Genomic DNA, 12,370 nt, shown 5'->3' with positions numbered 1-12,370 from the left:
ACAACACTGGGGCCAGGACAGAGCATTGTGGTACCCCATTTGTAACACTGGGGCCAGGACAGAGCCTCGTGGTCCCCACTTCAAATCCTCTTCCAATTAGATGTGCAGCCATTTATTACCACTCTTTGAGTACGATCAATGAGCCAGTTATGAGTCCACCTAACCGTAGCCTTGCTAATCCCATACTTGGTCATATTTTCAATAAGGATAGTATGAGATACTTTATCAAATGCTTTGCTGAAGTCAAGATATCCTATAGCTACCACATTTCCCTGATCCACCTAGTCAGTGATTCCATCATAGAAGGAAATTAGATTCGTCTGCCATGACTTATTAGTTACAAACCCATGCTGGCTCTGGTTATTTACTGTATTCTTATCCAAGTACTTACATGCTGTCTAATAATTTGTTCAAAGATCTTTCCTGGTATAGAAGGCTCACAGGCTTGTAATTTGACTGCTCCATCTTCTTTCCTTTTTGGAAGATAGGGAAAACATTTGCCCTTCTCCAATCTACTGGGACTTATCCTGTTTTCTTATCCTGTTTTCCAGGATTTTTCAAAGATTCTGGCTAGTGGTTCTGCAATTTTCTCTGCTAATACTTTCAGTTCCCTAGGATGTAATTCATTTGGACCTGGAGATGAAAATTCATGTAAATTAGTTACCGTATATACTTGAGTATAAGCCGACCCGAGTATAAGGCTGCTTTCACACTAGCGTTGGCACGGGACCGTCGCTATACGTCGGCCCGACGTGCCAACGCGCGTTGTGAAAATAATGCCTGACGTGGGCAGTGGAAGCAGTCTTACGACGCTTCCACTGCCCCATTGTAAGGTTCGGGGGAAAGGGGGCGGAGTTTCGGCTGCGCATGCGCGGTTGAAAATGGCGGACCCGACTCGCAAAAAAAGTTACATGTAACGTTTTTTGTGCCGACGGTCCGCCAAAACACGACGCAACCGTCGCACGACGGTTGTGACGTGTGGCCATACGTCGCAATGCGTCGCTAATGTTAGTCTATGGGGAAAAAATGCATCCTGCAGACAACTTTGCAGGATGCGTTTTTTTCTTCTAAACGACGCATTGCGATGTACAGCCAACAACGCTAGTGTAAAAGTAGCCTAAGCCGCCCCCCTAATTTTGCCACAAAAAACTGGGAAAACTTAATGACTCGATTATAAGCTTAGGGTGGGAAATGCAGCAGCTACCGGTAAATGTCAAAAGTAAAAATAGATACCAATAAAAGTAAAATTAATTAAGACAGGAGGTTAAGTGTTTTTGAATATCCATATTGAATCTGGAGCCCCATATAATGCTCCATAAAGTTTACGATGACCCCATAAAATGCTCCATATTAAAATATGCCCCATATAATCCTGCATAAAGGTTAATAATGGCCCCATAATATGCTCCATAGACACATTTGCCCAATATAATGCTGCACAAATGTTGATTATGGCCCCATAAGATGCTCCATAAAGATATTTGCCCCATATAGTGCCGCACAAACCTTGATTATGGCCCCATACGGACACTTGCCCCATTTGCTGTTGCTGCGATAAAAAATAAAATCACATACTCACCTCTCCGTCGCTCAGGCCCCCGACACTTTCAATATTCACCCGCTCCTCGTTCCGGCGCCGCTCCATCTTCAGCGTCTTCTGCACTGACGTTCAGGCAGAGGGCGTGCACTAACCACCTCACCGCGCCCTCTGACCTGAGCGTCACTGCAGAAGATGCTGAAAACGGAGCAGTGCCGGAACGGGGAGAGGTGAATATCGCGCAGTGCAGTGCTCCTGGTGCGGTCCCTGCTTCCCCGGCGCCGCAGCTTCTTCCTGTACTGAGCGGTCACCGTTAATGCTCATTACAGTAATGAATATGCGGCTCCACCCCTATGGGAGGTGGAGCCGCATATTCATTACTGTAATGAGCGGTACCATGTGACCGCTTAGTACAGGAATTAGCTGGGGAGCCAGGGACCGCACCAGGAGCAGGTGAATATAATTAGACAGCCCCCGCTCCCCCTCCCCCGCCGACCCCTGGGTATGACTCGAGTATAAGCTGAGAGGGGCAATTTCAGCCCCCAAAAATGGTCTGAAAATCTGGGCTTATACTCAAGTATATACGGTAAGTGTTCCCTCATCATTTCTCTGTTTATGGATAGAACCACAAACACAGGTTGAAGCAGTAGAACTGCAGCTTCACCCCCCTCCTGCCTCTCACAGCATGAGAAGCACAAACACATGGACTGCAGCTTCCTCTCCCTCCTCCCTGTCACAGCACAGTGTAACTGACTGACCTCCACGTGTGAAAAAATGAAATATGACTGATACAGTTCTCATAACTTTTTCACTAATAAACCATCATCCAATTGCCAAATTACTTAAAACTTTATTGAAAAAAGTTCAAACAGACAAATCTGACCACAATAAACTGGTTATAAATGTGATTTTCAGTGACAGGAGATAAACTCTGTTCCCTTAGCTCTAAATAAACAAAAAAGACCATAATAATTATAAAAAAACTGCTGGAAAACGGTACGGAGCAACTGTCAGCCGACGAAGTGGGTGAAGCCTGAAGTGGCATAAAGCCATCCACTCCGAGATCGGCTGCATCCGCCAGAACTCACGTCATGTTCTCCAACATGGTGGTTACTAAATGTTCACACAGAAACTGCACACTGGAATTGTCACGTCCTACAAGGATTTCTATAATGGCTGTATGAGAACACCGCACACTGGAGAGCTGCATGTACCACAGTTCCGGAAGCTATGGCCACCACATGAACTAGGACCTGAGGGCTATGGCTGCTGAACGAAGCAAGGACCTGAGGGCTATGGCTGCTGAACATACCGTGGACCTGAGGGCTATGGCTGCTAAACAAACCATGAACCTGAGGGCTATGGCTGCTGAACGTACCATGGACCTGAGGGATATAGTTGCTCAACGTACCATGGACCTGAGAGCTATGGCTGCTGAACATACCATGGACCTGAGGGCTATGGCTGCTGAACATACCATGAACCTGAGGGCTATGGCTGTTGAACAAACCATGGACCTGAGGGCTACGGCTGCTGCATAAACCATGGACCTGAGGGCTATGGCTGCTAAACCATGAACCTGAGGGCTATGGCTGCTGAACAAACCATGAACCTGAGGGCTATGGCTGCTGAACGTACCATGGACCTGAGGGATATAGTTGCTCAACGTACCATGGACCTGAGAGCTATGGCTGCTGAACATACCATGAACCTGAGGGCTATGGCTGCTGAACATACCATGGACCTGAGAGCTATGGCTGCTGAACATACCATGTACCTGAGGGCTATGGCTGCTGAACATACCATGGACCTGAGAGCTATGGCTGCTGAACATACCATGGACCTGAGGGCTATGGCTGCTGAACATACCATGGACCTGAGAGCTATGGCTGCTGAACATACCATGAACCTGAGGGCTATGGCTGCTGAACATACCATGGACCTGAGAGCTATGGCTGCTGAACATACCATGGACCTGAGGGCTATGGCTGCTGAACATACCATGAACCTGAGGGCTATGGCTGCTGAACATACCATGAACCTGAGGGCTATGGCTGCTGAACATACCATGGACCTGAGAGCTATGGCTGCTGAACATACCATGAACCTGAGGGCTATGGCTGCTGAACATACCATGGACCTGAGGGCTATGGCTGTTGAACAAACCATGGACCTGAGGGCTATGGCTGCTGCATAAACCATGGACCTGAGGGCTATGGCTGCTAAACCATGAACCTGAGGGCTATGGCTGCTGAACAAACCATGGACCTGAGGGCTATGGCTGCTGCATAAACCATGGACCTGAGGGTTATGGCTGCTGAACGTACCATCGACCTGAAGGCTATGGCTGCTGCATAAACCATGGAACTGAGGGCTTTGCATACCGTGTAAACCTTAACCTATGACTATGGCTGCTGCTTGTGTTACAGTCCCGGGGGCTATGACTGACCAACAGTGGAGTGGGGTGCAGCTCACATTCGCCCAGCCCCTGCACAGACTCCCTAGCAGACAAGAGAGGCAGTTATAGGAGAGAAGGAAGTACAAACAATGGCAGGAGCCTCCTGTCCTGAGATGTGACATAAAGAAAGGAGCGCAGTACATGGGGTGTTGTACATGGGGTGTTGTACATTAGGTGTTGTACATGGGGGTGTTGTGCTGCTGGCTCTTCCTGGTGTGGCGGCTTTCTTCAGGAAGACTCTAGAGGTCACTGCATCTTCTGCGCTGCCGCCTCGCGCCTCCTCCTCTCCTGCAGGAAGCTCCTCAGGGTCACACTGGGAAATAAGACCGGTGGTTCCTGTGATGTGGCCAGTCCAGCTTCCTGCAGCCATGGCATCTTCAGACAGTCAGATGCAGATGGCCGACCCCTGGAGTTGACAAAGCAGAAGAAAAACATGATGTTACTGTAAGCACTGATGCAACGGGGGAGCGGTGATGGAGTACAGGGAGGTAACGTGTGACACTGAGTGATACCACAGTAGATCGCCCTATTAGCAGCACAATAATAGTGTTACAGTGAGGCTCAGCAAGGAAGAGGTCGCCAACCACAACGCGCCACATCCACTGGTGCACATTGCAGCTGAAATATCTCCTGCCTTTTCTAATGCACAGATTCATAGACATGGCTCCTCACCCACCAGTCCTGATGGAGCTGTGAGCTCTGCAGCTTCCACTCTGATCTGCCTCTGCGCAGCCTCCGCTTATGCAAAGCAGTCTGTGAACACCAATAAAGGGTTAATCCGAATGGGAGGTTGCAGAAGACATGGCGGCACGTCCTGGCAGGTTGCAGTAGACGTGGCGGCGCGTCCTGGCAGGTTGCAGAAGACATGGCGGCGCGTCCTGGCAGGTTGCCGTAGACGTGGCAGCGCATCCTGGCAGGCTGCAGTAGATGTGGAGGCACGTGCTGGCAGGTTGCAGTAGACGTGGCGGTGCGTCCTGGCAGGTTGCAGTAGACGTGGAGGCGCGTCCTGGCAGGTCGCAGTAGACGTGGAGGCGCGTCCTGGCAGGTTGCAGTAGACGTGGAGGCACGTGCTGGCAGGTTGCAGTAGACGTGGCGGTGCGTCCTGGCAGGTTGCAGTAGACGTGGAGGCGCGTCCTGGCAGGTTGCAGTAGACGTGGCGGTGCGTCCTGGCAGGTTGCAGTAGACGTGGAGGCGCGTCCTGGCAGGTTGCAGTAGACGTGGCGGCGCGTCCTGGCAGGTTGCAGTAGATGTGGCGGCTCCTGCCTTGCTCACCTCCCGATGTGGAATTGGGTAGGACAGAAATAACCCTTCATGGTTTGTTCTGAGACCAGGTGGGATGACTTTCCTCCACGTTGCACCACAGACGGCCCCTTGCACCTTCCTGGAATTTTGTTAAGGATTTCACAATACAGATTTCTATTGTCAGACACTTGTAGTGTTCACAGCCTGACAGAAATGCATATTTCTACTTATTCTACGCTGTGCTAGGACATGTCGGGTCTACAAGAGAGATAATCCTGGAACATCGGATTGTTCTTACGTCTTCAGCAACCACCATAGGACGTGTTTCAGCTGCATATATTGCGATTTTCTGCACTGGATAGTGAGCAACATGTGCTGCGGTTGTCATCTGCGTCACATCTCTGGTGAACCATCTGTATGAGATTGGCCAATCGTATGTCCAAGAACGTCTGCAGCAATGAGTTGTCTCTTCTATAGGGAAAGTCTGATCGTTGGTGTCTGAAGCTCCCAGCTGGTGCGAAATCATGGTGACCGCTGGCTGCTGATCACTCCGCTGAGGAAAAAGCTGAGAAGAGTGACGTCCATCAGGTTGGGGATTATCAAGTGTCCACATCTATGGAGCCTAGAGCCTTCTGTCGGAGAAGAGTCGGAAGGTGCGATGCAAATTAGATGGCGGACTCATGCATTAAAACCCATCGCCTGACACCAGAAAGTCAAACTCTCTTCTGAGCTGCAAAGTGTGATCTCGTCTTCAGTTCTGAATATCGGCCAGTTGGACTACTGCACAGATTTCTCAGCACCGCTCTTTACATTAGGACAAGCGTGAAGACTCCATTCCACAATATCTAGAACTGAAGGTCCTGGCTCTCCCCACCCCAGGCCTCTGAGCCTTCACTAAATGGAAAATCAATATCAGATTCAGGATAGAGACCATGAGATCCAGAATTTCATGACCTCTCTGGACTTCTGTGACATCTACCTTCACATTCCCATTTTCTTGCTTCACAGAAAACCTCTAAGAATAGCTGAGCATCTGTGGAGGACAAGCGCACCATAAGAACCAAAGAACTGCAACTGCTCACCTGGAATCTCAGGTCCTCTGCTGCCGAGTGGAAGGAATGGAGAACATGTCATGGCGGCTTATGTCAAAGCTAAAGAACATACTTCTACATGGAATGACCCCAACCTTTCCCAAATCCTTATCAAGGTCAAGCACTGGAATAGATGACCAAAAATGCAATAAGAGGTCTTCAGAGCAAGCGTTTATCAGCTAATGTCCAAGTATGGCACCACAGATATTCCACTGAAGCAGCAAAGTGTGAAATCCTTCGTGTGCCGGATCACCGCCTGGAGGACTTAAATGCAGATGGTGACACACTGAACCCATCTGTCTCCTGTCCATGCCAGCTACCAGGACATGTTTTTGCCAATTATTCAGATGAATTGAGGGTTTTACTGGAGTCTCCACCGAGTCAATGTCTTGGTGCACTTAACTGTGCCAGGACCTGAAGAGATTGAACCTCACAGTCTGGAGGTTGGCGAGTCCCTAATATAATGTCCCAGGCCAGCTATGAAGATCTAGTCACAGTGCAGGTCTGACTCCACCAAGAAGGATTACAGAACAGACCCCTCTCTTCAGCAGACTTTCCACTCAATGGCTGAAGAAATTCGACCTGGAGATGAACAAATCCAACATCCTTACATTTGTTTCTCGCCCTTTGGACAGATCCTCATAGAATGAGTTCTTGGTGAGACGTGACCTACTGTCCTCCGACCTGGGGTGAAATTGGAGTCTGCTTCAGTCCTTGGTCATCCAGTTTCCCGCTCACGGTTGTGATGTAGTTGCCACCAGTCATCCCCTCCTTTATTATCACGTCTCCGCTCCGATGTCCGGACTGTGATCCCCGCTCTCAGATCCCTCCTGTTGTCTCCAGATCACTTTAGCTCAAGACCAAAAAGGTTCTTTAGGGAGAAGGAAAAGCTGAGGTTCACTGTTGTGAATTCTGTTATCGAACTCCCTCCTGTGGTCATGAATGGTACTTCGGCGAGTTCTGTCCATGGACTCCCTCTGGTGGCTGTGAGTGGAGCTGCTGCTTCTGAGGTTCCTTCCACAGATGACGTAGTTTAGTCTTTGGCTGGCTGCTCTATTTAACTCCACTCAGATCGTTACTCCATGCCAGCTGTCAATGTTCTTGCACTGGTTCAGTTCGCTCTTGGATCTTTCTGGTGACCTGTCTACTCCAGCAGAAGCTAACTCCCTGCTAGTTAATTATTTGTTCATTGTTTCCTTGTCCAGCTGGTTATCATGATTTTGCCTTGCTAGCTGGAAGCTCTGGGATGCAGAGTGGCACTTCTGCACCGTGAGTCGGTGCGGAGGTCTTTTTGCACACTCTGCGTGGTCTTTTTGTAGTTTTTTGTGCTGACCGCAAAGATACCTTTCCTATCCTCAGTCCGTTTAGTAAGTCTGGCCTCCCTTTGCTGAAACCTGTTTCATTTCTGTGTTTGTGACTTTCATCTTAACTCACAGTCAATATATGTGGGGGGCTGCCTTTTCCTTTGGGGAATTTCTCTGAGGCAAGGTAGGCTTTATTTTCTATCTTTAGGGCTAGTTAGCTCTTAGGCTGTGAAGAGGCGTCTAGGTCGAGTTAGGTACGCTCCAGGGCTATTTCTAGTGTGTGTGATAGGATTAGGGGTTGCGGTCAGCAGAGCTCCCACTTCCCAGAGCTTGTCCTGTGTGAGTTTAACCATCAGGTCGTTCCGGGTGCTCCTAACCACCAGGTCCATAACAGTACAGCTGGCCCAAAGTATTAATGCATCTCAATAGAGGGATAAGAGAAGTTCTGAGACCATTTTTTTTCTCTGCAGTGTTTTTTGTCTTTCTTTTCCCCTTAACCTCTGGGTGGTTCAGGACACAGGTGTAGATACGGACATACAAGGTCTGTCCTCTTGTGTGGATCATCTCACTGCAAGGGTACAAAACATTCAAGATTTTGTGGTTCAGAATCCGATGTTGGAATTCTAGGCTCTAATTCCTGATTTGTTTTCTGGGGATAGATCTAAGTTCCTGAATTTCAAAAATAATTGTAAATTGTTTCTAGCTTTGAAACCCCGCTCCTCTGGTGACCCCGTTCAACAAGTAAAAATCGTTATTTCTTTGTTGCGTGGTGACCCTCAAGACTGGGCATTTTCCCTTGCGCCAGGAGATCCTGCATTGCGTGATGTAGATGCGTTTTTTCTGGCGCTTGGATTGCTTTATGATGAACCAAATTCAGTGGATCAGGCAGATAAAATCTTGCTGGCTTTGTGTCAGGGTCAGGATGAAGCGGAGGTGTACTGTTGTGAATTCTGTGGCAGAGCTCCCTCCTGTGGTCACAAGTGGTACTTCGGCTGATTCTCTCTGGGAGCTTCCGTTTGTGGAGGAAAGTGGTACTGCGGCTTCTGAGTTTCCTCCCTCAGGTGATCTGGTGAGGTCGTTAGGTGCTTCTCTACTTAACTCCACCTAATGCTTTGATCCATGCTTCCTGTCAATGTTCCAGTGTTGGACTTGTTTTTCCCTGGATCATTCCTGTGGCCTGCTGCTCTATATAGCTAAGTTCTTCTTTGCTATTTGTTTGCTATTTTTTCTGTCCAGCTTGTCTAATTGTTTTGCTGGTAGCTCTGGGACGCAAAGGGTGTACCTCCGTGCCGTTAGTTCGGTACGGAGGGTCTTTTTGCCCCCTTTGCGTGGTTTTCTTTAGGGTTTTGTGTAGACCGCAAAGTTATCTTTCCTATCCTCGCTCTGTTAAGAAAGTCGGGCCTCACTTTGCTGAATCTATTTCATCCCTATGTTTGTCTTTTCATCTTAACTCACAGTAATTATATGTGGGGGGCTGCCTTTTCCTTTGGGGTATTTCTCTGAGGCAAGGTAGGCTTATTTTCTATCTTCAGGCTAGTTAGTTTCTCAGGCTGTGCCGAGTTGCATAGGCAGAGTTAGGCGCAATCCACGGCTGCCTCTAGTGTTGTTTGGAGAGGATTAGGGATTGCGGTCTGCAGAGTTCCCACGTCTCAGAGCTCGTTCTATTATTTTGGGTTATTGTCAGATCACTGTATGTGCTCTGACCGCTATGTCCATTGTGATACTGAATTGCCTATCACAACAGTGTACTGTCAGAAGTTTAGAAAGTGGTCTGTGCTTACTCAGTGGAATGAGTGTGCCCTGGCGGCAATTTTCAGAAAGGGTCTTTCTGAAGCCCTTAAGGATGTCATGGTGGGATTTCCCACGCCTGCTGGTCTGAATGAGTCTATGTCCTTGGCCATTCAGATCGATCGGCGCTTGCGTGAGCGCAAAGCTGTGCACCATTTGGCGGTATTCTCTGAGGATAGGTCTGAGCCTATGCAATGTGATAGGACTTTGACCAGAGCTGAACGGCAAGAACACAGACGTCGGAATGGGCTGTGTTTTTACTGTGGTGAATCCACTCATGCTATCTCCGATTGTCCTAAGCGCACTAAGCGGTTCACTAGGTCTGCCACCATTGGTACGGTACAGTCTAAATTTCTTTTGTCCGTTACTCTGATTTGCTCTCTGTCGTCCTATTCTGTAATGGCATTTGTGGATTCAGGCGCTGCCCTGAATTTGATGGACTTGGAGTTTGCCAGGCGCTGTGGTTTTTTCTTGGAGCCCTTGCAGTATCCTATTCCATTGAGAGGAATTGATGCTACGCCTTTGGCCAAGAATAAGCCTCAGTACTGGACTCAATTGACCATGTGCATGGCTCCTGCACATCAGGAGGATATTCGCTTTTTGGTGTTGCATAATCTGCATGATGTGGTCGTTTTGGGGTTGCCATGGCTACAGGTCCATAATCCAGTATTGGATTGGAAATCTACGTCTGTGTCCGGCTGGGGTTGTCAGGGGGTACATGGTGATGTTCCATTGCTGTCAATTTCCCCTTCCACTCCTTCTGAAGTCCCTGAGTTTTTGTCAGATTACCGGGATGTATTTGAAGAGCCCAAATCCGGTGCCTTACCTCCTCATAGGGATTGCGATTGTGCTATTAATTTGATTCCTGGTAGTAAGTTTCCTAAGGGCCGACTGTTTAATTTATCTGTGCCAGAGCACGCCGCTATGCGGAGTTATATAAAGGAATCCTTGGAGAAAGGTCATATTCGCCCGTCGTCATCACCGTTGGGAGCAGGGTTCTTTTTTGTGGCCAAGAAGGATGGCTCTTTGAGACCTTGTATTGATTACCGCCTTCTTAATAAGATCACAGTCAAATTTCAGTAGCTTTTGCCGCTGCTGTCTGATTTGTTTGCTCGGATTAAGGGGGCAAGTTGGTTCACCAAGATAGATCTTCGAGGGGCGTATAATCTTGTGCGAATTAAACATGGCGATGAATGGAAAACAGCATTTAATACGCCCGAGGGCCATTTTGAGTACCTGGTTATGCCATTCGGGCTTTCTAATGCTCCATCTGTGTTTCAGTCCTTTATGCATGACATCTTCCGAGAGTACCTGGATAGATTCATGATTGTATATTTGGATGATATTTTGGTCTTTTCGGATGATTGGGAGTCTCATGTGAAACAGGTCAGAATGGTGTTCCAGGTCCTTCGTGCGAATTCCTTGTTTGTGAAGGGGTCGAAAGGTCTCTTTGGGGTTCAGAAGGTTTCATTTTTGGGTTTCATTTTTTCCCCTTCTACTATCGAGATGGACCCTGTTAAAGTTCAGGCCATTTATGATTGGACTCAGCCAACATCTGTGAAGAGCCTGCAGAAGTTCCTGGGCTTTGCTAATTTTTACCGTCGCTTCATCGCTAATTTTTCTAGTGTTGCTAAACCGTTGACTGATTTGACCAAGAAAGGTGCTGATGTGGTCAATTGGTCCTCTGCGGCTGTAGAGGCTTTTCAGGAGTTGAAGCGTCGTTTTTCTTCTGCCCCTGTGTCATGCCAGCCAGATGTTTCGCTCCCGTTTCAGGTCGAGGTTGATGCTTCTGAGATTGGAGCAGGGGCTGTTTTGTCGCAAAGAAGTTCTGATGGCTCGGTGATGAAACCATGTGCCTTCTTTTCTAGAAAATTCTCGCCTGCTGAGCGCAATTATGATGTTGGCAATCGAGAGTTGTTGGCCATGAAGTGGGCATTCGAGGAGTGGCGACATTGGCTTGAAGGAGCTAAACATCGCGTGGTGGTCTTGACGGATCACAATAATTTGACTTATCTCGAGTCTGCCAAATGGTTGAATCCTAGACAGGCTCGATGGTCGCTTTTTTACTCCCGTTTTGATTTTGTGGTTTCATACCTTCCGGGATCTAAGAATGTGAAGGCTGATGCCCTGTCAAGGAGTTTTGTGCCTGACTCTCCGGGTGTTCCTGAGCCGGCGGGTATTCTCAAAGAGGGGGTAATTTTGTCTGCCATCTCCCCTGATTTGCGGCGCGTGCTGCAGAAGTTTCAGGCTGATAGACCTGACCGTTGTCCAGCGGAGAAACTGTTTGTCCCTGATAGATGGACTAGTAGAGTTATCTCTGAGGTTCATTGTTCGGTGTTGGCGGGTCATCCTGGAATCTTTGGTACCAGAGATTTGGTGGCTAGACCCTTTTGGTGGCCTTCTTTGTCACGGGATGTGTGTTCTTTTGTGCAGTCCTGTGGGACTTGTGCTCGGGCTAAGCCCTGCTGTTCTCGTGCCAGTGGGTTGCTTTTGCCCTTGCCGGTCCCGAAGAGGCCCTGGACGCATATTTCCATGGATTTTATTTCAGATCTCCCTCTCTCAAAGGATGTCGGTCATTTGGGTGGTTTGTGATCGCTTCTCTAAGATGGTCCATTTGGTACCCTTGTCTAAATTGCCTTCCTCCTCTGATTTGGTGCCATTGTTTTTCCAGCATGTGGTTCGCTTGCATGGCATTCCAGAGAACATCGTCTCGGACAGAGGTTCCCAGTTTGTTTCGAGGTTTTGGCGGTCCTTTTGTGCTAAGATGGGCATTGATTTGTCTTTTTCTTCGGCTTTTCATCCTCAGACAAATGGCCAAACCGAACGAACTAATCAGACTTTGGAAACATATCTGAGATGCTTTGTTTCTGCTGATCAGGATGATTGGGTGTCCTTCTTGCCTTTGGCTGAGTTCGCCCTTAATAATCGGGCCAGCTCGGCTACTTTGGTT

The 12,370-nt window shown here is 48.4% G+C and overlaps 1 protein-coding gene across 1 annotated transcript in view; it reads right to left on the bottom strand.

Annotated features, from left to right (window-relative positions):
• Positions 1–2,367: 2,367 nt before the first annotated feature.
• Positions 2,368–12,370, bottom strand: part of OBSCN (obscurin, cytoskeletal calmodulin and titin-interacting RhoGEF) — a 655,700-nt gene continuing 645,697 nt past the window's right edge. The window contains exons 114-115 of the mRNA XM_069730488.1: positions 3,315–4,401; positions 2,368–3,182 (exon numbers count right to left, since the gene is read on the bottom strand). Of these exons, the coding sequence (XP_069586589.1) occupies positions 4,242–4,401 (160 nt within the window). The 3' untranslated portion in view covers positions 2,368–3,182; positions 3,315–4,241. The remainder of the gene's footprint in view (positions 3,183–3,314; positions 4,402–12,370) is intronic.

This window comes from Ranitomeya imitator, chromosome 6, assembly GCF_032444005.1.
Source record: "Ranitomeya imitator isolate aRanImi1 chromosome 6, aRanImi1.pri, whole genome shotgun sequence".
Taxonomy (NCBI): Eukaryota; Metazoa; Chordata; class Amphibia; order Anura; family Dendrobatidae; genus Ranitomeya; species Ranitomeya imitator.
This window is presented reverse-complemented; position numbering and strand designations above follow the sequence as displayed.